Genomic DNA, 26,311 nt, shown 5'->3' with positions numbered 1-26,311 from the left:
AGACAGACAGACAGACAACAGACAAAATACAAATTGCATTGCATGAAAAGAAATTAAGATTCTGGGCGATTGATCAAGTTTCAATTACGATTTTGCCTTCTCACAATCATGAAAACAAGATAATCGAGATAAAACGATTATTTCGTAGTTTGAAGTAGGTAGTAGCAGTGACCTACACTACAACATCGCTGGTGATATTTATTTAAATTTTTATATATGATTATTTGTTAACCCTTTCACTGCCACGCTTATGTCGGGCCTTATACCGTCCTCTGCCAGCTCTATTTGTCTATGGAGATGTTCCCCTTCTTTGCAGGGCTATAACTTTTTAAATTGTATTGCTAAATTGACATTACTATGGCCCATTCAACGTCAAGTATCTATCGTTCAGGGTGTAGCAACGTTCTACTTTTTCATTCACATATTCATACTAAAATATGGTCTAAAGTATAAATATGTTTTTATCGTTTTCTGCAGCATTCTGCAGAACGTGAGTTATAGCCCTAAATACATATATTAGATCATCAAATGTAGTTTGATACCGATTGACGTCAGATAAAAAATTTCAATTGTACAAGGTCCTACACGTCATGCCTCATCATCTGCTGGTGGCCGGCGTTAAATAATTTATTTAGTATGGGTGATATGTTGATCGGAGCAGTGTGTATGTTTAATAATAATCAAACACGCTGAAACTCACCGCAGCTTCCTCGTAGCGTTGGTCGATCAGCGTGGAGCAGAAAGTTCCCTATTATGGGATGTTGATATATGCGATCCATTTCCAGGTTGTATAATCCTATATACGTCCAAATCTAGTTGTTTATCAAGTTATTGGCAACGGATCGCTATCCAGTGTATCAAGCTGGAGTCCCGCTAGTGATAGCGAGTGGCCGGACGAAATATGGGTGAGCACCACTTCCGGCGCGTCACTTCCGGTTTTGGCGATTCGCCGATCGGCCACCAGATGGCGGTCTTGAACCGTTGGAGAGTTGAGAGGAGATCAACAGCAAGTCTCAAGTCTCCGTGGGTGAAATATGATTGCCATGACAGATTTTTGAAATATTGATCTCAAAGACGCTGTACGACGTCATTGGCAGATTACGCATGGTGAGGAATGACGTCTAAAGTCGTCCTTGGCGATTAAAGGGTTAATGTATAAGTATAAGTGTCTCACCGCTGGTTGAAGTGTTGATCTCTGACATCAGTACCGTTGAGTACTAGTGCATCCAGGACGTGGACAGCGTTGATTCTACGCTGGGCTTTGCCCTGAGGATCAAACCGTCACACAAACAAGCAGTACAAATTTATATTTATAATACAGTGATAGTGACCAATTAATCCCCAATACAAACTTTATAATGCATCACTGTGCCTCACTGCATCACTGAGCACAGGGTGACAGTACTACCTTCCTGGACTTTTACTTTTAAACTGACATTTTACACTTTTATTGTATACTTACTGTATATTTCTGTATATTTTATATTAGAATGTATATACATAACATAGGAAATGTATGTCCCGGACCGTATTTTATTTATGCCTCATTTCCCTCGGATAAAGTATTTATATTCTATTCTATTCTACAAACACAATTCTCCCTTTACGTCTCGTGTAACCACAATATCTGTCCCGGTTACCATTCTTCCAGGCTTCAGTAGTAATTATGATGGAATAAATGGAGCTTTGTTCTTCTTCTGGAGAGTTTTGATGCTGTGTGTAATCGAGAGCTGTGGGGTGGACAGGAGTTTTGAAAGTGTGTATGATGTCGTTGTCGGAGACGAACTGATTCTCTGAGGGAATGTAGCATTATTATTTCTAAAAGCTGTTTCTTATGCTGATAAAATATATATATTTCTTTATAAAAAAAAAACATAAACAAAGAAAACTAAGCATTCAAATAGTGATTTTGACACAGATTACCATGACAACGATCGGAGCTTCGAAAAGCTTTGAAGCATTCTGGTCAGCTCTACATACTTGGAACCCCCTGACCTTGACCCCAGTAGCTCCACACCCCTGACCCCAGTAGCTCCACACCCCTGACCCCAGTAGCTCCACACCCCTGACCCCAGTAGCTCCACACCCCTGACCCCAGTAGCTCCACACCCCTGACCCCAGTAGCTCCACACCCCTGACCCCAGTAGCTCCACACCCCTGACACCAGTAGCTCCACACCCCTGACCCCAGTAGCTCCACACCCCTGACCCCAGTAGCTCCACACCCCTGACCCCAGTAGCTCCACGGTGGGGCCACACCCCAGCCTCTCACCTCTCCCTTCAGCTCCTGGACGATCTCCACGCTGAGCAGCGTCTCTCTGGGAAGCTCCAGCTTGAAGCTCTCCAGCTTCCTCCAGCGCAGAGGCATCTTGCCGTCCCACGTGTAGATCTGAGACTTCTGCAGGAGGCGGGACATCGAGGGAGAACCAAGAGAACAGAAGGGAACAGATTAGAAAAATGGGTAACGAAAAAAGAAATGGAATCAGTCCCAAGAAGGGGTGCGACGACACACATTTTCAGATTCTATACAGATTTAGATTCCGAAGCCACAATTTGAATCGATTTTCGATTCTTTATGCGTTAAAGCTTATTCGTACAACAGAGCTCTAATTATAGATGACATACTACACAGCTTGGTAAAAAGAAAGTGAATATGAGCCTAAAACATCATGACAAATTTATCTGAATTAGACTAGATTAGATTAAAATGTATTGTCATCATTCAGCACAGGTACAGTACAACGAAAATAAGTGCAAATGTAAAAGTAAAGTGCAATAAACTGCACAATGTAAAGCTGATTAAACTGGGTATAAAATATATAAATGAGTAGTACCGAGTAATAGTGCTTATCAGATGTATCTACAGAGTTGTAATATTAATATGTACAGTGATACAGGTATAAAGCATTAGGTTGTTCTCTCTCTCTCTCTCTCTCTCTCTCTCTCTCTCTCTCTCTCTCTCTCTCACCCCGAGCGCCAGCAGGAAGATCTGCTCGCCTCCCCCCACGATGCAGCGGTAGTCCAGGACATGTTTCACCTTGTCCAGCGTGGCGGAGTCCAGGTTGGTGATCTTGGACTGTAGCGACTCCACGTCTGAACCCTGAGGTCAGAGGTCGGCGGCACACAGGTCAGAATCACGTTTATCTGCAGAGTGATTACTGCGTACAGTATACGCCAGGAGTTCCCCCCTCTGCGCTCAACACACCCTAACTATAGAGACCTGTTCGCTGTAGACGCCAGACTCAAGTGTGCTGAGTGTGCACCAGAAATGTGAATCCCGGACCGTATTTTATTATTATTCTATTATTCTTAGGCTTATTTTATTCTTTATTCTTAGGCAATTGTTATAATTTTTTTGTTATTCTTATTCGTGACTTTGTTTGGTCTACCTAAATGTTTACCATGAGTGATTTGTAGTGCCAAATTTCCCTCGGGATGATTAAAGTATTTCTATTCTATTCTATTCTATTCTGTGCATCAAGGGGGCAAAAGGAACCTGGTCAGAACAACGGGGCAGACTACAATATATTTTGCATTTGATAGCGATCTAAACGATCGATCCGTGCCAAAGCTAGACATGTCAAATGTGAAAGACTCACACTCACAGCAGCCGTGCGGATTTGGCAAAATTACATCCAGCCGACACTCCCCAACTTTTAGTCAGGGCAGTGGTTTCTCCAGAGAGCCCCGTTGTACTTCTTTTTCTTTTTTAGCGCAGCAGCTCACATAGGTAGGGGGCAACTTAGTCACGTGACTCAGCGGGTATTGCTGATTGGCTCGAACACGGTATGTTTGTAAACGGCGAACAGGTCTTGAGGAGCAGCGGGGTCACAGTCCAGCGCCCCCTGGAGTACCAGTGGAAACTCCACAGACATGGAGAGAACATGCAAACTCCACACGGAAAGACTATTTCACTGAGCCCTGGCCCACAGAACAACACAGAACAGTGACCGGCACAGCTGAAAAGTTGTTTTCACACTAATCTACAAGGAGACTACACTACCCATGATATCACAATCATCATCACCATCACCACCAAGATACACATGATGATGACATCATCATATAAAGAAGACATCTTCACTGACCTTCATCAGTTCATAGAATTTAGCCTTGGGTTCTGAACAGGTAGGAGTGACTCTGGCTTTGTCGGGGATCTGGAAACGAAACAACACACAAGGCATTACAATGGGATTAGATTCATAACTATTAGTTCTGTGGAAGCCCGTATTCAATGTAGAGATTGGTAGGTTCACTAGGTTGGTTGTGGAGGCCACCTAGGAGTCAAAGAGTTGCTGGTTCAACCCCTGGTGCTGACAGTACTAACACTGCCAAAGGGTCCTTGAACAAGGGAATGTAACCCCCCCCCCATGTATATGTGTACTACTACCAACCCACTCCAAGGACGGCTACTAGAAATGAGCTAACGCAAGTGCTATTTTGGTAAAATAATAGCTCTACATTCAGACAGCCATCACTGATAGAGAGTGTCTGGTCAGTAACATGGGTCTACCAGACCCTCCGCTCGCAGTAAACACAAAATAAATGTTCTGGTGTTCCTTCCCACTTTAGCCAATCAGGAGAAAGAGAACTCCACACTGCAACAGTAAGAAATAAAAAAAATTAAGTAGTTTTAAGCAAATATGTGGCTAAAACAAGTACAATAATCTGCCAGTGCAGTAAGCTAATTTGGCTTGGAAAGACTTCTTGAAATAAGTAGAAATATCTAGGGTTCTCCTGATTGGATAAAGTGGGAAGGGACACCAGACAATGTATTTTGTGTTTACTGCAGAGTGGAGGGACTGGGAGACCCATGTTACTGACCAGACACTCTATATCAGTGATGGCTGTTTACTGCAGAGTGGAGGGACTGAGAGACCCATGTTACTGACCAGACACTCTATATCAGTGATGGCTGTTTACTGCAGAGCAGGAGGGACTGGGAGACCCATGTTACTGACCAGACACTCTATATCAGTGATGGCTGTTTACTGCAGAGCGGAGGGACTGGGAGACCCATGTTACTGACCAGACACTCTGTATCAGTGATGGCTGTTTACTGCAGAGCAGGAGGGACTGGGAGACCCATGTTACTGACCAGACACTCTGTATCAGTGATGGCTGTTTACTGCAGAGCAGGAGGGACTGGGAGACCCATGTTACTGACCAGACACTCTATATCAGTGATGGCTGTCGGAATGTAGAGCTACTCAACATCCAGCACCTTTGACTAAAATACTATGATACAACACAACAGACAAGTGATGTTTGCAATACGTCATTTTGGTACCTGTCCTTGTAAAGATAAACCCTAAAATACACAGTTAGTACACATATATATATATATATATATATATATATATATATATATATACACAACAAATATACATACATGTTACAGTGGCTAAATGGTTTCCATACTCACCCCCCAAAGCTTCATACACTCCTTCCTGATGTCTGCCTGCCTGGCCTCTGCAAGGGCTCTGAGGACCCACAGCGCCACACAGGTCACACAACAACAACAACAACAACAACAACAACAACAACAACAACAACAACAACAGCAACAACAGCAGCATGTATATGAAGGAGATGAGTGACTCACGGGTCTATGACGTAGGCGTGTATCTTGGCCAGGGCCTTGATCTGGACGGCACAGTGTCTGCAGAGAGAAGCAAGTCAACCTATATTAGCCACTCAGACTGCTCACTGATTGTTTAGAGAGTGGTTACCGATGGTTACATGATGCCGCCATGTCGGAAGAGAACACAACAAACTGATATCTGCAGTGTGTGATATCAGATATCAGAGTGAGATTATTATTCTGTAAAATGTGAGGAAAGCTTGATAATATCACTGTTATACTTGCAGTACACTTGTTAATAAGATCAATATCGATCAGTTACATCTGTTGTTAACTCATTCGGGGCCAAACCCGAGATAAGTCGGGTTAACTCGCCATGCGCTGGGCGCCAGACCCGAGATTTCTCGGGTTTTGCTCGTTTTTGCTCGATTTTAATATCCTATTCAATGCCAGGGACCCGTATGTTGCCGTTAGAAGGCCTACTGCGACGCCGAGGGTGCAGTACCGGCCAGATTCTCCCAGGTGGCGGTATCGAGCTGCAGTAAACTCTGTTCCAGACCCTGTGTTACACTGACAGGTCTCCGGGCGCAGATTTCCAGTAGACGGCAAGGCTAGAGGTTCAATCGGTCGCATCCAAACGTCTACTGGACATCTGATGCATAATGCTGTGGTTGGTTATGCCGTGGACCAAATCGACATTGGATGTACCAGATGGCGATCAAACAATTGGAATATTATTTTTGGAATACTCCCGATCAAAGGTAAGGATCATCCGACGTAAATTCTGGCTTGATTGTGCAAGGTTTTCATACCGATCCAGCTGATCAGCGTTTTTAGCGTTCAATACTAATGCTGTTACTGGTAATCAATAATCAGAAACGACCCCCCCCCCCCCCCGCCTTTCATGCATTCATGATGAAACATAATACCTACTGTATAAATTTGATTCGGGCCACGCAAATAGTAGAATTTACCTATATGGCTATTACAGGAATTACCCTATACCGCTGTAAAACCATACTTATATTCACCACGGTATAACGCGGGAATGTATGCATGGAAAAATTATCTCTTTTTTGCATATTGACCGGAAGAAACACAGTGTCAAATGACTATACTATAGCAATGTATCCATGGCTATAATAATAGAATATAGATTTAGCTCTACAAATAAGGTCACGCAGTCGTATCTTTTAATGCTTGGCCCAGCTACAGCGGTCCGCGTCTAATGGCTGGCACTGATTGAGTTAATATATGTCTCTTTTGGTGTTATGTGTCTTTGTGCGCAGAGCAACAGCCTCTTCCAACAAAGCAACTGGTGGGAAGGTGGGCAGCGCTCAGCAATACTATATCCATATTTATTGTATTGTGTGTTTCTTCATATTGTGTGTCTGCGTGCCTGCCCCTCGTTGGAGGTGACCGTGTGCAGGGAACAAAATGATCACCCGCCAAATGCCAATGGCGTGTAGATTTCCTCTTTGGCTGGTAAACTACGGAGGCTACTCAGCCACTCTGGCGAGTAAAAAAAAATTGGGAGCCATATGAGCATATGAGAGTATTATAGTAATAACACATGGCGATATACTAAAAAGCTATTTATCATTTTTGGCTGGTAAAAAATCTGCCTGGCTGGTATTTTTTTTTTTTTTTTATCCACTTTTTCTCCCACTTTTTCTATATTTTCTCCCATCCCAATTTCGTATCATCCAATTCAACCCTCCCCTGTCACGGACGCTGTTTCTTGCCTCCCACAAGCCGGCTGCAATGTGGACTAAGTCATACATAGCACAAGTCCCCTCCGGTACTTGAGGTAACAGCAGTCGCATCTTTTCACCTGCGCAGCTCGATCTCTCAGTGGCGAGGAGTAATGCGTGGGAGGCTCACGCTGCCCCTGACACTTCCTGATTCTACTGCGCAGGCGCACCAACCGACCTGTAGGAGTCGCTGTCCACAACGCCCGATCCCCACCCATCAGTTTCCCACCCCCTAATACGGCCAATGTGTATTACTGTGGACGACCAGCTAAACTGAAAGCAAATGTGGAGCGCTGGGCTCGAACAGGCAAGCCCAGCGTCTCCAGATTTCGTGGCGAGCGCCTTGCCCACTACGCCACGTAGCCGCCCCGGCTGGTAGTTTTTTTTTTATATTTAAAAAAACAATTTTGGCTGGTAAGCCAAAATGTTTATGTTGTTCCCTGACCGTGTGTCTGCCCCTCATTGGAGGTGACCGTGTGTGTCTGCGTGCCTACCCCTCGTTGTTCCCTGACCGTGTCTGTCTGCGTGCCTACCCCTCGTTGGGAGGTGACCGTGTGTGTCTGCGTGCCTACCCCTCGTTGTTCCCTGACCGTGTCTGTCTGCGTGCCTACCCCTCGTTGGGAGGTGACCGTGTGTGTCTGCGTGCCTACCCCTCGTTGTTCCCTGACCGTGTCTGTCTGCGTGCCTACCCCTCGTTGGGAGGTGACCGTGTGTGTCTGCGTGCCTACCCCTCGTTGTTCCCTGACCGTGTCTGTCTGCGTGCCTACCCCTCGTTGGGAGGTGACCGTGTCTGTCTGCGTGCCTACCCCTCGTTGGGAGGTGACCGTGTGTGTCTGCGTGCCTACCCCTCGTTGGAGTTGACCATGTGCTGGTAGAAGTCTGTGTCCTCCTTGATGAGGCTGAGGGGGACCACCTCCGTGATGTCTCTCTCCGTGTTCTTCAGGTGGTTGAGCTTCAGGTTGACCGTGAACATGTACTCCCTGACGGCGTCCGAGCCCGGCTTCAGACCGCGACACACGATGTACCTGTGGGGCGGCAGGAAGAGACGACGGCAAAAGACACAGAATAGGATGAAGAATCCGGCCATTGCAGCCTGAAAATTATATATAAATTATTTGTTTTATAATAATAATAATTATATATATATTTCTCGACTCAAGACATGAAAATCGAATGTGGAGACTGCCACGACTATCAGAAAATTCGAACTCATCCCTAACCTGCATCTCTCCTCCCCTCCCCCGCGCTGCTATGACACCTGCATTTCCCCAAGGGGATCAATAAAGGAACAGCTTATCTCATGGTGCGTGCAGACGTGATGAACCAGCCAAGCGGACAACATCCAAGCCGCAGAACACAGTGGTTACCCAGCAGCACACCCATGGGCCTCAGGTATCCATCACACACACATGTGCACCCAGTCACTGAGCTCTCCCAGCAAAACAACAGGCCAATGGGAGTTCAGGCCGATGGGAATCTAGACCAACAACCTGACATGAATTAGCCTTTCATTCAACTCAGATGTAAATTGTGACACAGAAAGGTTTCCCTGAAGCGTTGGAAGATTCCATTTAGGGACGTGCTTTACTGGTCTTTGACATAAAACAAACAAACAAACAAACAAACAAACACATCACAATAGTATTCTGTATATTTCTGTACACTTGCTGTATATTTTATATTTTAGAATGTTAATACATAGAAAATGTATATCCCGTACCATATTTTATTCGTATTTTTATTCTCACACGTGACTTTTGTTTTTGACCACCTAAATCTTTACTGTTTACTGTGAGCGATCTGTAGTGCCGAATTTCCCTCGGGATAAATAAAGTATTTCTATTCTATTCTATTCCTAGCCTGCATGTGAAATGATGATCTTAACGCAGCTCAGTAGTACATGCAGTTCAAACAACTGTTTGATTTTGATTCACGGCCAAACCTCCACCAGACGGCTACCGGGCTTCACAAGGTTCTGGTGGGGCTACCGGGCTTCACGAGGTTCTGGTGGGGGTACTGTACCTCTCAGAGTTGGCGGGCCTGCTGGAGTTGGGCTTGAAGAGGGAGATCCGGTCGAAGCAGAGGTAGAGCAGGTAGACCAGGCCCACGCTGAACGGTGTGAACAGGTCAAAGGTCTTACAAATAAAATGGCCACCTGGGGGAGACAAACAAACACTGGTCTGTTAGCTCACTGGTCTGTTAGCTCACTGGTCTGTTAGCTCACTGGTCTGTTAGCTCGCTGTTAGCTCACTGGTCTGTTAGCTCGCTGGTCTGTTAGCTCGCTGTTAGCTCACTGGTCTGTTAGCTCACTGGTCTGTTAGCTCGCTGGTCCGTTAGCTCACTGGTCCGTTAGCTCGCTGGTCCGTTAGCTCGCTGGTCTGTTAGCTCACTAGTCTGTTAGCTCACTGGTCTGTTAGTTCACTGGTCTGTTAGCTCACTGGTCTGTTAGCTCACTGGTCTGTTAGCTCACTGGTCTGTTAGCTCACTGGTCTGTTAGCTCACTGGTCTGTTAGCTCACTGGTCTGTTAGCTCACTGGTCTGTTAGCTCGCTGGTCTGTTAGCTCGCTGGTCTGTTAGCTCACTGGTCTGTTAGCTCACTGGTCTGTTAGCTCACTGGTCTGTTAGCTCACTGGTCTGTTAGCTCGCTGGTCTGTTAGCTCGCTGGTCTGTTAGCTCACTGGTCTGTTAGCTCACTGGCCTGTTAGCTCGCTGGTCTGTTAGCTCACTAGTCTGTTAGCTCACTGGTCTGTTAGCTCACTGGTCTGTTAGCTCACTGGTCTGTTAGCTCACTGGTCTGTTAGCTCGCTGATCTGTTAGCTCACTGGTCTGTTAGCTCACTGGCCTGTTAGCTCACTGGTCTGTTAGCTCACTGGTCTGTTAGCTCACTGGTCTGTTAGCTCACTGGTCTGTTAGCTCACTAACTAAGTTGACTTAGAATGTATTTTGTCGATGACAGCCCGAACAAGCACAAAAGACAAACATATACCAACAGGAGGGACCACTGAAGGATGAAACACTGTGGAACAACATACCTGTCCTCAATGTGGACATGGCAGTGAGGAACTGACAGAGCAGCAGCTGTTTACTCAAGATCTCCTGGATGTTCTCCTGGCCCTCCACAGAGAAACCCTGCCAATCACAGCACAGGGACACAGTCATCAGGACTCTATCCTCCAATCACAGCGCAGAGACAGGCATCAGGACTCTATCCTCCAATCACAGCACAGGGAGACAGCCATCACGACACTATCCTCTCTCTAAGCTCATCCACTATAGGGAGGTGTAGTCTGACCGCCCGCGAGGTCCAACCGTATAGGGATTTATCATTGGGGAAATGGAATATCGGCTATTGTAACAATTCTGCCTCATGAACATTGAAAAGCTTTTCATTTTTGCACAAAACGAGTTCCCTTCTATCACTAACATTATTGAAATAAAATTCTGCAATTTATTTTACGATTAATTGCGAATATTTCCAGTTGAGCTATAGATTGTGGATGAATACGCACAGAAAGGTACACCATGCAAATGTTAATGCTTTATTTGTTTTAAACGAGACGATTTAGAAATGGTCAATGGGGATTTACATTGCGTTTTCAAGATGGTGGACCGGCCGGAAACAGCGTAAATAACGTAACCACTACACCTCCCTATAGTGACTTCAAAAGCACAGAGGCAGATTACATGCATGACAGTGTCATAAGCTTAAACACATGAAAAATTATGATTTTTCCCCCCTCTTGTTACTTCATGTCCGTGGATGTATTGTACAGCTACATACACATGGTGACAAATTAAATTAAATTAATTTTTTTTTTTTTTTTTTTACTTTTTTACTTCTAATTTTACTATGTTATTTTATTTTTATTTTTATTATACTGGAGGGATGGCATACCATTCTTCCAAGAGACAATTCAAACTGATGTATAAGGAAATGATGTTTACAAGGTACAGGGATGAGGAAGGGACTTGATATTCACGGGTGTTTACATTTTTTATTTTATTTCTTTCATGTTTTACATATATAGTTTTTGTTTTTTGTTTTGCATATATATATATATATATATTTTTTTTTTCTTCCTTTTTTATGTTTTAAAATAGTACACTCATTTGAGTAGTGGAAAAGGGGTAGGATTAAATAAGTGTATACTTCTTCCTACTCCTTTTCGAACATGTAGATTGAGCTGTGTTTTGCTTTTGTTATTGTTTGTTTGTATTCATTGCATGTTCGAAATAAAGATTTCAAATCAAATCAAAACATTCCCTAATTTGGTGTCTGTATGTTCTAATGCAGTGATTCCCAACCTGGGGTCCGCGGACCCCCTGGGGTCCGCCAGGGGGCGCAGGGGGTCCGCCAGACCACAGATGATTTGAGGTCTTTTTTTTTATTTTTATTTTTTTATTTTTTTATCATCAGAAGCATGAATAGTCTCTCCACTACAATAAAAAATAAAGATAAATAAATAAACATCTAGACATGATTTTTGAACGTTAACAGTAGGCTACCGGGTAGCCGCTAAAACGCGAATCAGTTGACTGTATCACTTTCTGTAGCTAGCCTAGCACGCTAGTTAACTTTCTCGGCTCGTCTGCAGTCAGCCGCCAGAGGCGAAAATGTGTGACAAACGAAAAGGAGATGACGGCAGCTCATCTGCAAAAAAAGTTAGGACCTACAGCAATCGCGAAAATTACATCACCATGGGCTTCACTGAGGGACCAGACAAACGACCTGAGTGTGTGATTTGTGGAGAAAAGTTGGCAAACTCGAGCCTGAAGCCCAGCAAGCTGAAGAGACATCAGGCGTCTAAGCACCCAGAAACCGTTGGGAAGGATCCAGACTTTTTTCGGAGGAAAGAACAGTCTCTCAAGGCGAACAAGCCTGTTGATGTTAGAGTAGCGTGGAGCAGGGGTGGCAGTGATTTACAGAAGGCTACCGAAGCCTCCTTTGAGTGTTCGCTTTTAATTGCAAAAGCAAAGAAACCGCACAATATTGGCGAGCAGCTCATCAAACCAGCCTGCATCAAAATGGTTTAGAAACTGTGCGGCCCACAGGTGGCGGATAAACTAAAATCAGTACCACTCTCGAACAATGTAGTGAAAGACCGAATTGATAAGATGTCAAGTGATTGCGAGCAGCAGCTGTCAGAAAAGCTTAGAAAGGGTCCATTTGCCATACAACTTGATGAAACTACAACTGTCGCAGACGAGGCTGTGCTCATCGTTTATGTGCAATATATTGAAAATGAGGATCTGAAGCAGGACATTCTCATGTCAGTCAACCTTACTACCAGGATATTTTTACTGCAGTGGATTCTTACTTCATTCAACATAAATGCAAACCGTTCACCATTAGGGCCTGATTTGAGAGGATGAATACAGGATTTGAATATTGGCCAACATTTTTAAATACATATGGTGCAAGATTAGATTTGTTGATTGAAGGCACAAGTCAAAGAAGCATAGTGGGTCTAATTATGATGCATATGCCTGTGTATAAGCAGTTTGTTATTAAAATGACAAAAAAAAGGTATTAAACCCAGCTAGGACAGATTCTCTCTGCTACTGATTGGAATTTCCTGTCTCATATTTAGTTTAATTTGTTGCATTGATTTGTTCCATAAATGCAAACCGTTCACCATTAGGGACTGATTTGAGAGGATGAATACAGGATTTGAATATTGGCCAAACATTTTGAAATGCATATGGTGCAAGATGAGATTTGTTGATTGAAGGCACAAGTTAAAGAAGCATAGTGGGTCTAATTGTGATGCATATGCCTGTGTATAAGCAGTTTGTTATTAAAATGACAAAAAAAAGGTATTAAACCCAGCTAGGACAGATTCTCTCTGCTACTGATTGGAATTTCCTGTCTCATATTTAGTTTAATTTGTTGCATTGATTTGTTCCATAAATGCAAACCGTTCACCATTAGGGCCTGATTTGAGAGGATGAATACAGCATTTGAATATTGGCCAAACATTTTGAAATGCATATGGTGCAAGATGAGATTTGTTGATTGAAGGCACAAGTCAAAGAAGCATAGTGGGTCTAATTGTGATGCATATGCCTGTGTATAAGCAGTTTGTTATTAAAATGAAAAAAAAAAAGTATTTTATGGTATCTTATTAGGAGGGGGTCCGCGAATTTCATCAGAGATGTTTGGGGGTCCCTGGGGGGAAAAAGGTTGGGAACCACTGTTCTAATGGATACAAGAAAACACCTATTCTTTTTAATTCACTTGTATTTTTATAGCAGAATTCCATTCTTCTCCATTTATTATGGAACCTCCTTTCACGGCGTCCCACTCACGCTACATGCACGATGATCCCCACAGAGAACCAGATCGCTGTAACTCTGGAAGAGCAATGATGGACATCACAGAGAAGCTGTCTCACCCCGTCTGCCATGATGAAGTGCAGCCCTCTCCTCTCCGTACTCTCCAGGACAAAGTTCCGGAAGGCACTCACGTTCTCTGGGCGGGTGATGTCACCGTCGCCGTCCACCCCTCCTTCCCCTGGGACCAACAGACAGGGTTGAAGGCATTTAGTTAAAAAAATAAAAATAAAAATAAAAATCTTTTCTTTTTTTCTTTTGCATCCGAGTTTTGACGCATATTTTCTGTTTGGTGAAGAATACAAATTGACAAGCAACATCCTTGAGTGAGAAGTTGGTTTAATAATTTTTCATTGGGTGCTTAGCCCTAGCCATAGACAATTTGTAAGTAAATGGAAGATTGCTTAGTCCATTTGCATGTTCTTGGTCTATGGACCTCAGGGAATGTATTCCCAGTGTCGGAAATATTGTGTTACTATGCTTGAGTAAATTGTAATGAACCAAAGGAGAATATAAATTATTATTGATTTTTTCCCCCATCTTTGACATGAATAACATTGACCAGATGTGAAAGATTGCCACTGAGCTCATTCAGCACCCTCTTGAGATCACATGTACAAAGGATCTAAGCAAATGAATAAAGGGCAGATGATTTACAGGGTTTTTTGTAGATACAGTACTGAATTTTGCTGTCTGGACACATATATGAATATGTAATATAGAAGAGCAGGCCTATAAATTACCTTATTATGGCCAAGTCATACATCTATGGATCGGGCCAAATCTCCTCTTTGCATGTCATGGAGTTAAATCTGGATTTAGTACCACCAGGCAGGCACCCATAACAGGGCAGCAAAGACCGAATAATTTAAGTGGTTAAATTATTCATTAAAACTGATGTATTGCTTTGACATCACAAAGAGCAATAAAAAAAACCTGGCCTGTCCTTTTTCCCCAGCGCCTAAATGAACATTTCACACTCCTAAATCCATTCATAATATGTCTCCTTTAAAAAAATAAATATATATATATCCCCCCCCCCCTTTTTTTTATAAATAAATAAATACATTTATAAAATAAGTTTAATTAAGATAAGATAAGATGATCCTTTATTGATCCCCTTGGGGAAATTCTGGTGTCAAAGCTGCATGGGGGGGGGGGGGATACAGAGCATTTAATAATAACTAAATAACTAATAGTACCATAGTAAGGTTCAAACAGTTCGCTGGGCGCAGCGTAGAAGTCTTCCAGTTTGAAGTCGCAGGGTCCTCTCAGCGTCATGCCGAAGCCCTTGGCGTGCCAGCGGCGCCTCCACAGGACGTACTCCGAGAAGCCCCCCGGCCCGGCGCACACGTCCCCGAAGTACAGCAGCTCCCCCCTGTTCTCCACCGTCTGGGGCACCTGGAGGGGAGGAGGGGGTTAACAGGGACCTTTGACATTTTGGTAATAAGGGTGTAAGAAAGGGGAAACAATAAGAGAATAGAAATGCGTGTCATAATGGACCCGTCACATTTTTCTTGATCCTCCAATCACAGCTGTTGCTTTTTGTCTGAGGGAAGCAACAGTTGTGATTGGAAGATCAAAAAAGAGGGTGGGGTTTGAGATCAATTCTCACATTGCACTAAGAATGTGTCTCTTTCAAAAAGGAATTTGATTGAATGATTCCGCCCCCAAAAACAGTTCACGTGGACAAAAAGGTTCACATTCCTACCTAAGTGGAAAGACGTCGGAGAGATATTTGATTTTGTCAGAGAATCTACAGGACATACGGTGTCTTTATTCAAATAAAAGGTGCAACACAAAATGTGTGAGTGGTTTCTTTTGACCAACTCACCCCCTTTGGGTCCTTTGGGTTGGTGAAGATGTGGTCGAAGCAGTGGTCGATGTTGGCCATCTTCATGGCTGCTCTGAAGGCACAATAAAACACAACACAGTTCATTTAATCCACAGCTCTGTGACATTGTGTTTCCCGCATGCATTCGTGCAAGAGGACCTCTTTGAACCTAGTTCTTACCAGACATGTGCTCACAGATATCCTGGCAAATAACTCGTTCAGCATGACAACATGACTACAATGAAATCTTAGTCGACGAACACCATATGGACAGAGAGAGAACAGCCGTCTAAAGACTGACCTGTTGAGGAAGAACGCTCCTCTGATGGTCTCGTAGGCGTTGGAGCGGGTCCGTGCTCTCCTCATCTCCTCGCCCTCCAGATTGTCAAACACTGTCTGGACACAACATGCACTCACGGTGAATCGCTCCATGTGGGTATCAGGGCGAGTGATGATTTGATCAAGAGCTTCATAATCGACTACTTGTTAGTTGATTTGTAAAACATCAAACAGTTGTTTTTAAAAAAAAGTATATCTTGCAGCATATTTAAAAAGAAAAATGTATATTAAAATATATTTCGTTTTTAAGAATTGTAAAGGCAAAAATAAGCATGTGCTTCAGCCTATTCCTTTTTTCGGTCACTGATTTTGGATTGTGTGTGTGAGCTTACTTTGAATATGTACATTTGTGATTTCTTTTTCTTTTTGTAAGTCCACACAAGTGTGTTTTTGATTTGTCTGTAAACAAAGACCGAAAATAAACTATTCATTTGTCCTTTTCAGACGTTACACCATTTGCTGGAAATTAATAAAAGCTTAATTTCCACAATTATAAGTGCAAACCTATAAACCAAACTAATTGAGGATGCTACTATCACATACTATTCCTAATGAGGATACTACTATCACATACTATTCCTAATGAGGATACTACTGTGACATACTATTCCTAATGAGGATAGAATAGAATAGAAATAGAAATACTTTTATTATCCCGTGGGAAATTAGACACTGCAAATCGCTCAACATTTAAACATTTAGACAGGACAGGTCACAAATTAGAATAATAACACAAATCAAATCAAGTTGCCTAGGATAAGAGTAGAGTAAAATAAAATAGGATAAAATGAAATGAAATAAAATATACAGAAATAAATACAGTAAGAATATACTGAGCATACTGAGCATGGGGTAAACAATTTGGTCAATATAATTATAATTTAAATCTAACTAAATTAAATATGAAATATATATTCCAGTATTCAGTGTCACAAGGTGCAGTATGCTTTAGGTAGTGTATTGTACTAGTGTGACATACTATTCCTAATGAGGATACTAGTGTGACATACTATTCCTAATGAGGATACTAGAGTGACATACTATTCCTAATGAGGATACTAGTGTGACATACTATTCCTAATGAGGATACTAGTGTGACATACTATTCCTAATGAGGATACTAGAGTGACATACTATTCCTAATGAGGATACTAGTGTGCCATACTATTCCTAATGAGGATACTAGAGTGACATACTATTCCTAATGAGGATACTAGTGTGACATACTATTCCTAATGAGGATACTAGTGTGACATACTATTCCTAATGAGGATACTAGAGTGACATACTATTCCTAATGAGGATACTAGTGTGACATACTATTCCTAATGAGGATACTAGAGTGACATACTATTCCTAATGAGGATACTAGTGTGACATACTATTCCTAATGAGGATACTAGAGTGACATACTATTCCTAATGAGGATACTAGTGTGACATACTATTCCTAATGAGGATACTACTGTGACATACTATTCCTAATGAGGATACTAGAGTGACATACTATTCCTAATGAGGATACTAGAGTGACATACTATTAACTCACCTTGCACCTCAGAAGCGTATGCAGGAGATCTTCAGTACAAAACTCAGTCTCGTCATCAATCGTTAATTTCCTCTAAAAGGATCCAAACAAACAAGGTTTCCACAACATGAAGCATGTAGAGCAGGTAAGAGAGTGCAGGTGTCAACAGGTGAGCGACGTGTGTGTGTGTGTGTGTGTGTGTGTGTGTAACTGTGTGCGTGCGTGTGACTGTGTGTGTGTGTGTGTGTGTGTGTGTGTGTGTGTGTGTGTGTGTGTGTGTGTGTGTGTGTGTGTGTGTGTGTGATTGTGTGTGCGTGTGACTGTGTGACTGTGTGTGCGTGTGACTGTGTGTGTCGTACCGGTCCCAATATCATCCAGTCCTTCAACTCATCTGAATCGGGGATCTCTGTGGAGCATTCTGGGAACCAGTCTACCTTTTCTACTGCACTGGGCTGTAGAGAGAGATAGAGAGAGATATATATAGAGATAGAGAGAGAGAGAGAGAGATATATATAGAGATAGAGAGAGATAGAGAGAGATAGAGAGAGAGAGAGAGAGAGAGAGAGAGAGATAGAGAGAGAGAGAGAGAGAGAGAGAGAGAGAGAGATAGAGAGTCATTATGAGACATGATTACATTACAAATGTTAAAAGACTCATTCACCAAGTAAACTGTGGGTTCTTTCTTAACCCGTCACAAGTTCTTAACCCGAACAAACATTTACCAATGTAAACAAACCTTTTACAACCTCAGAGGTCATGAGGCCTGTGTGTTTAGCTGTTTAACCCTCCTACCAATGGCTTAAACAATAACTTTCAGACTGAAAAAAAAAAAAACAACAACAACTAATAAATCACTAATGTAACCAAAGCCAGTAGTAGGCCATACTGCAATCACGGATTGGGCCTTTAACACTGTACCACTGACACTTACCTGATCCTAAATTATTATTCAGACGGATAATAATCTAAATACGGATTACATAAATAGTACAGATTACAGCTTGGTTTTAAACTAAGTATTCTGCCTTCTCTCCCAAGCTTGACAAATAAAATCTGCTACAAGAAAATTCTTCATTCTTCATAACTCAAGTTGTTCAGGCTGACTGCCAGGCATAGCCCTCAGACTCTTTTCTCCTCCCCCTAAGCCCCATCACCTACCTCCCTCCTTCTCCCTTTCCTCCCCCCCCCCCCTCTGGTTTTCACCCCTTTCTCTTTTTCCCTCTCTCTCTTTCCTTCTCTTTCCCGTATTTATTGTAATTTTCCTTTTACTATACTATTGCTACTGTAATTTTATTTTATTGTATGTACTTGTATGCAAGTACATAACCTTGTTTTTGTTGCAGCGTCCCACCCCCCACCCCCCTCCCTTCCCTCAAAAGGCCTTTGCTTTTTGATCAGGCTGCTTTTGTATATGATCATTTGTTCTTACTTGCTTGCCTGGGTAAATAAAGGTTAAAATAAAACAAATATATATATATAGAGTGCTTAACGTCCGGTCCGTACCTCGGGCTCGTCCTGCCAGTCCACGTTGAGTTCCCCCTGGAAGCCCTGGAGGGTGAGGCCCAGACCCCTCCTCCCTCGCTGGGTGGAGGCCTCGATGATCTCCTTGCGCCCCTGGCCGAACTTCCCCAGACCCTCGCCTTCACGGAAGCCCATCTTAGCCTGGAGGTGGAGGACGAGGGGAAATATGTCATCAAGAGAGAACATGGGGGGAGTGAGAGAAAGATAAAAAAAAATAAAAACACAATGAGAATAGAATGATCCGTCTGAACGCTTTGCAGTTTTAGTCTGAGGGTTCACAGCAAAGGACTAGACTGAGTCTCACACAGTGCTAGTCCTCCATCATTCAACGCAAACGTTAGCAGATTATTCAATAAAGCTGATTGTAAACATAGCAGATTATTCAATAAAGCTGATTGTAAACATATCAGATTATTCAATAAAGCTGATTGTAAACATATCATGTCATTCAATAAAGCTGATAGGAAACATAGCAGGCTGCTCAATATAGAATTATAGATGATTGTAAACATCATGTTATTCAATACAGCTGAACATAGCAGTAGGTGGTGCTGTTGTCTAACAATGTCAAACTCATGCGCTTTCCTTGGAATGAATAGCTGAGTTACCATGAGTTTCTGTGAGACACTGTTGTATGTAACATGTTAAGAGTGTGATAAGTTACCATGAGTTTCTGTGACACACTGTTGTACATGTAACATGTTAGAGATAAGTTACCATGAGTTTCTGTGAGACACTGTTGTACATGTAACATGTTAGAGATAAGTTAGCATGAGTTTCTGTGACACACTGTTGTACATGTAACATGTTAGAGATAAGTTAGCATGAGTTTCTGTGACACACTGTTGTACATGTAACATGTTAGAGATAAGTTACCATGCGTTTCTGTGACACACTGTTGTATATGTAACATGTTAGAGTGTGATAAGTTACCATGAGTTTCTGTGACACACTGTTGTACATGTAACATGTTAGAGTGTGATAAGTTACCATGAGTTTCTGTGACACACTGTTGTACATGTAACATGTTAGAGTGTGATAAGTTACCATGAGTTTCTGTGACACACTGTTGTACACGCCAAACACACGGGGGGCAACATCTTCTGCGGAGCTGTCTGTGGCTGGTGCATTGTGGGATATGGTCGGCATGGAGAAGCCTGGTCGTTGTTCTTCTTGATCACTGTCACTCCCACTGGAGTCTGAACAACATACACACACACACGCGCGCGTAAGTATGTGTACACACACACACACACACATATGTGTACTAGGGGTGGGGGAAAAATCGATACGTAGTAGTATCGCAATACTTTGCGTGGCGATACTGTATCGATACAGGGACGCCAAGTATCGATATTTAATTATTCATAAAAAATAAAAATAATTTTTTTTAATTTGTATAAGGGCCCCGCGTCCACCAATCTCACAAAAACACTGATAGTGCGCCGGCAGCGTTGGCATGAAGCGCATCTTGTAGATGACAGAAAGAAATCTACAGCCATCCTTTTATCGTTTTTTCATGCCGCGGTTTTGCACATATTATAGCATATTTTAATAACTTTATTGTATATTAATTATATATATAGTTATTGCCTGACACCACAGTTCGCCCTTTGCTTTTTATTAGCTTTTTAGTAGTGTATTCGTGTAGTTATTATTATTAGTGTATTTGTGTTTTGTCGCGAATCTCAATGGCCCGTCTACTGTGGGTAGACAGCCAGACAGGCAGGCAGCTCCGGTGTCAGGTTACAAACAGAGTGGTAGATATGAATGGCTGTGATTGGTTGTCTGAAAATGAGCTCAGCGCATCGCTCTGAAAGTTCAGAAAGTTTCAACTTTCGGCCGCACAAAAAAGTTGAAAAAAGAAGCCGACTGCAGCGCACTTACTATAGGCGGCGCATGCGGCCGCATACGCTCTCTCCCCATTGGGATCAATTGAAAAAAGACGTGTGCGGTCATAAATATGAGGCAGGTGGACGCGAGCCCTAAGGAAGTTGCATTGTTCATTTCAATACCTGTAATAGTACAGTAGTCCACACACACACACACACATGTGCATTCAGTTAAGTTGGAATATGACTGTAATACAAACAGTTCAGTTTGTCAGGTACATGCAACACAGATTACAGTGTTTACATCTGTCTGCTTGAGAAAATACCATGTTCTGCAATAAAAATAATATTAGATAAAACATGTTGACAAAGTTTTACTTTGCGGTTGAAAAAAGGTAATAAATTAAATTTGATCAAAAAATAAAATTAAATAAAAAACAAATTCCGCAATACTCAGCGTATCGCAATATATTTAGTATCGCGATACAATCGTATCGTGACGCAAGTGTCGCGATAGTATCGTATCGTGAGGTCTCTGGCGATTCCCACCCCTAATGTGTACACACACACAAACACATATGTACACACACACAAACATTCTCACATACAGGGACAAACAGATTGACACAACACACAGATATGAGGACAGATGTAAACAAACAAGTAGCTCAGGAGGTAGAGCGGTCGTCTGGTAATCAGAAGGTTCCCGGTTCGATTCTGGAGAGCTTGTGAAGGGCTGGTGCTTTTTGGTCACTCCGACCACAAACCTGGGGGATTGTGTTTGACATGTAACAGTATTGAAGCCACTTGTGGTAGAGAGAGACTTTTACCTCTTTTTATTGTATTTTTATAATAACTGTACCACGATGACAAGCCCCACCCCCGTACCATATGGCGTGACAGTGGCTCGGTAGGTAGGTCGTCTGGTAGTCTGGAGGTTCCCGGTTCGATCCCCACTCCTCCCGGCAGTGTGTCGAAGTGTCCTTAAGCAAGACACTTAACCCCCTAACTGCTCCCGATGAGCAGGTCAGCACCTTGCATGGTTGCCTCCGCCGTCAGTGTGTGAATGTGTGAGTTAATGGGTTAATGTGAGGCATAAGTTGTAAAGCGCTTTGGATAAGAGCACTATATAAACGCAGTCCATTTAGGTTTCCCGATCTCATACTGAATTATTTAGCACACAAATAATCTACACCTTAGACTAGAATCATACCTGGCATTACCTGAGGTGAGATGCTCTGTGTTAGGGGTGTAAAGGTACACGTATCCGTACCGAACCGCTTCAGTGTGTACCGTGCCGTACCGTACCGAACAGCTGTGTACCGAACGAATACAACGGTACGTTAACCACTAACTTAACCTAACCACCTAACTTAACCACCCACTGGGGTAAATTTTTTTCACAATCTAATATAATTATTATTATTATAAAAACAAATGTACAAGTTGATTATTAATTTCAATATAGAATATTCGTTTGACAGCCCTACAAGTACAATTAGTTACTGCACACTACATCACCCCTGAGTGGAACATGGAAAGCCAAACTTTCCCCCACTGTACCGAAAACCCGTACCGAACCGTGACTTCAAAACCGAGGTACCGTGGTTTCTGTGTACCATTACACCCCTACTGTGTGTGTACAACAGAGAGGATACGATGGCTGCAACTAGTACCACAGAGAAGACGGATACGGTGGTTATGGTATGACGTCACCATATGATGTGGTGGTGTGGCGGTGTGGCTCACCCTGACTGGTTGACAGAAGCGGTGACTCTTCATCGGAGCTGGCATCGTCACGGCGCTTTTTAACCCCCGGCGGTGCCGGGGCCACCCCACCTCTCCTCTTCATCGTGACTGAGACAGAGGAAGGAGCAGCACAGTAGTCAGGACTCGGAGGGAGACGAGATCATACCATACAGTACAAAACTACAGTGTTGTTTTATTCCCACAGCTACCAGTCAGAAGAGAAGCTCAACCTTCTTTTAGATGTACATCCCCTAGGGATGCTCGTTTATGGCATAAAATAAATCATGATTATTTAACACGATTAACTCATTGACTTTGGAAACATGCATGTATTGAGAACTTGAAAACTTGTCTTTTTAACAGTGGATTTCCTTGAACTTTAAATATAATTAAACTGAAAAACAAAAAGCTTGACCTGGCTAATAAAACATGACTTGGCTAAAAGTCAATTATCTTGTTTTCATAATGGTTTGGAAACCAAAAATCATAATTGAAAATAAATTGTATTAATTGCCCCAGACCAGACATCCTCAATGTTATTCACACCCAGGAATCTGTATTGTCTGGCAAATTGCAATTGCACATACTATAGTTGTGTTCTGTATTGACACCAGCACAGATATCTGCACATTCAAACCAGGGTGTCATCATATGTTCACTCCGCACCACACCAGTCTTTATTATTGTGATTGGGGTTACACATAGTAATTATTATAGTAATATAATTACATAATAAAAAAGAAATTAAAGAAATTCGGTTCCGGAATCTTCTCAACGGTTCCGGAACCGAAGTTATGGCTCGGTGCCCAACCCTTACATAGTTACCTGCACATATCATGTAAATAATCGGCATCATTTGCACCGTCTACACCTTGCTGCTCACCATGTTTATAAATATATGTCTCTCTTATTCTTATTCCCCGCCCTTATACACTTTTCACTTGATCTGTTTACATCTCACATCTGTCTGAAATGCTGCTGTAACACCCCCCATATGTCCCTAAGGCCGGGGATCAATATCAGTCTGTCTAGAAGAACTGTTTCGAGTTTCGACAACCCTGTACAGCTCAGAGGGTGAGACACAGCACTACTACCATGAGCCACACTGTACGTCACAAACACATGGCCATCCAGTCAGTGTAGCAATGGCTCGCAAACCCCCGCTTTGTGACTGCATCCCTCAGGCTTTCAGGACAAGCAGGAAAAGACCAAGCCGCTAGAAGGCCTCCCAGTTTCATCTCTTGCACATCAGCAAGCTGGGACATTGTGAAGTCTAGAACAGACACAGTACAGTACTATTCCGACCCCCCAGTGAGTCTCATATTCAGAGCAGAAGTATGAAAGACGAAGTAGTCTCCGGAAGCTGATCAGTGATATACAAGTTAATGCTAAATTAGCCTGGTATTATCCAACCTATACTGTGCTCAACCATTATAGTATACATTTGTATTTTAAATAAAAATACATTAAAATAACTTTGTTTGGCTTTGTTGAATTACAGTATTTATTAATTATATCGTTTGTTAACCCTGTTCACTGCCACACACTACACAGACGGTTACACTGCGACAATACACAGAAGGTTGACCCTTTCACTGCGACACTACACAGAAGGTTGACCCTTTCACTGCAACAATACACAGAAGGTTGACCCCTTCACTGCCACAGCAGGTTAACCCTTCCACTGCCACACTACACAGACGGTTAACCCTTTACTATCACACTACCGACGGTGTGATGATAGTAAAGGGTTAACCTTCTGACTAGTGTGGCAGTGAAAGGGTTAACGTGCAATGTTTATTATAATCCCAAAACTGTTTGCATATTATGGAGCTAGGCAATCTGACACGTAATTGCATTTGCAGTGACCTGGCAGCTTCAATTAGGGAATCACATATAATCTGTGCATGGCAGGTCACCTGGAAATGCCATCAGGTGCGAGATTGATTGATAACTTTATTAACAGATTGCAGAATGGGTACAATACAGTACAGCTCAATACATACAATTGTTGAGGGGATGCAGACCAGAGAAAGACTTTCGTCTTGATTAGATTGATATAATGAATATTGTAACAAAGCCAACAAAGTAATTGTAAACTCTTTACATTGAGTGGCGCCTGTATGGTATTCTTTTCTCCCAGCCTCATCATACTACGCAGCTAACGCTAAAGGAGATGGTCTGATATTTACCTCTGGTTCAAAGTTATTGGTAGCCAGTTATCGTTACTAAAGTTGAGTATATTGGCCCATTCAACTGTGCGGGGTATTCACTAACTTAGCTTAGCACTGTTCGTCCAGGTAAACACTAACTTTAAACAACAATAATAACTGAAGGGGGGCGTTGTTGTCAGAAACGAAACTGAGCAGAGACTAGTGCGCAGCAAGTGCAGCTATAGCCGTTAGCTAGCCAGCAGCTACTTTATTATATACCCGCTTCGTGCACGACTTACTTCACTTCTGGAAAATACCAAGTCACATTCCATCGGAAAGAATTTATTAAAAAATATTCATCGAGTTTACAAGCTCAGGATGTTTCTTGTTTACATGCAAAAATGCTTTGGCAAATGTCTTGTTGTTTATCGAGGTCAGCGTTAGTTAGCCCGCGTCCAGTTTCGGAGTTTGTCGCAAACTATAGGGGGTCCTTCCTTGTCCGTGGACCCAAGCGGATGACGCGTTTGATCGTTTGGGGTGTCCTGACAAATGCCTATTTCGTCTCAAATGATAATGGTATGTGTGTTGTTGTTGTTGTTGACGGTTTTCTATAGTTATATGGTTGTTGAGCAATTGAACGATAATAAAATATTGTCATTTAGTTTATGTTGAGCGTGAATGCACTGTACTTGTTGTTTTTTACACACACACACACACACACACACACACACACACACACACCCATACACACGCACACACACGCACGCGCGCGCACACACACACACACACACACACAAACAGGGCGTCTGCCATCTTGTGGCTGTAAGACAAACAGCAAGTAATTAAAGTTATCATATTTAGCGCATTGACCTACGTATAGGGTTGCCAGCTCAGCTGTCCCGTAATAGCCGGGACATCCTGTATATTTGGGCTACATTGGTTTGTCCCACACAGGACCTCCCTTGTCACGTATATTGACTGTCAACATCTCTGTGATAAGGAGAGGAGAGAAGGAGAGCAGGGAAGAGGAGAGGAGAGCAGGGGAGAGGAGAGCAGGGGAGTGGAGAGCAGGGGAGAGGAGAGGAGAGCAGGGGAGAGGAGAGGAGAGCAGGGGAGAGGAGAGGATAGAGGGGAGTGGAGAGGGGAGAGGATAGGAGAGCAGGGGAGAGGAGAGGATAGAGGGGAGTGGAGAGGGGAGAGCATGGGAGAGGAGAGGATAGAGGGGAGTGGAGAGGGGATAGGATAGGAGAGCAGGGGAGAGGAGAGGATAGAGGGGAGTGGAGAGGGGATAGGATAGGAGAGCAGGGGAGAGGAGAGGATAGAGGGGAGTGGAGAGGGGATAGGATAGGAGAGCAGGGGAGAGGAGAGGATAGAGGGGAGTGGAGAGGGGATAGGATAGGAGAGCAGGGGAGAGGAGAGGATAGAGGGGAGTGGAGAGGGGATAGGATAGGAGAGCAGGGGAGAGGAGAGCAGGGGAGAGGAGAGGAGGGGAGAGGAGAGCAGGGGAGAGGAGAGGAGAGGAGAGCAGGGGAGTGGAGTGGAGAGCAGGGGAGAGGAGAGGAGGGGAGAGGAGAGCAGGGGAGAGGAGAGCAGGGGAGAGGAGAGCAGGGGAGAGGAGAGCAGGGGAGAGGAGGGGAGAGGAGAGGAGAGGAGAGCAGGGGAGAGGAGAGGAGGGGAGAGGAGAGC

At 43.1% G+C, this 26,311-nt stretch overlaps 1 protein-coding gene across 1 annotated transcript in view; it reads right to left on the bottom strand.

The window, feature by feature from the left end:
* Positions 1–25,090, bottom strand: part of cmtr1 (cap methyltransferase 1) — a 39,560-nt gene extending 14,470 nt beyond the window's left edge. The window contains exons 1-19 of the mRNA XM_084315008.1: positions 24,925–25,090; positions 22,473–22,580; positions 19,939–20,090; positions 18,874–19,032; positions 17,730–17,822; positions 17,392–17,463; positions 15,806–15,900; positions 15,505–15,577; positions 14,873–15,071; positions 13,733–13,851; positions 10,370–10,466; positions 9,360–9,492; positions 8,183–8,362; positions 5,605–5,661; positions 5,425–5,482; positions 4,088–4,156; positions 2,968–3,099; positions 2,272–2,397; positions 1,175–1,266 (exon numbers count right to left, since the gene is read on the bottom strand). Of these exons, the coding sequence (XP_084171134.1) occupies positions 1,175–1,266; positions 2,272–2,397; positions 2,968–3,099; positions 4,088–4,156; positions 5,425–5,482; positions 5,605–5,661; positions 8,183–8,362; positions 9,360–9,492; positions 10,370–10,466; positions 13,733–13,851; positions 14,873–15,071; positions 15,505–15,577; positions 15,806–15,900; positions 17,392–17,463; positions 17,730–17,822; positions 18,874–19,032; positions 19,939–20,090; positions 22,473–22,575 (2,009 nt within the window). The 5' untranslated portion in view covers positions 22,576–22,580; positions 24,925–25,090. The remainder of the gene's footprint in view (positions 1–1,174; positions 1,267–2,271; positions 2,398–2,967; positions 3,100–4,087; positions 4,157–5,424; positions 5,483–5,604; positions 5,662–8,182; positions 8,363–9,359; positions 9,493–10,369; positions 10,467–13,732; positions 13,852–14,872; positions 15,072–15,504; positions 15,578–15,805; positions 15,901–17,391; positions 17,464–17,729; positions 17,823–18,873; positions 19,033–19,938; positions 20,091–22,472; positions 22,581–24,924) is intronic.
* Positions 25,091–26,311: the final 1,221 nt, after the last annotated feature.

Source organism: Notolepis coatsorum, assembly GCF_963971535.1.
Source record: "Notolepis coatsorum genome assembly, chromosome: 5".
NCBI lineage: Eukaryota > Metazoa > Chordata > Actinopteri > Aulopiformes > Paralepididae > Notolepis > Notolepis coatsorum.
Note: the sequence above shows the minus strand (reverse complement) of the source record. Positions and strands in the feature narration are given on the sequence as shown.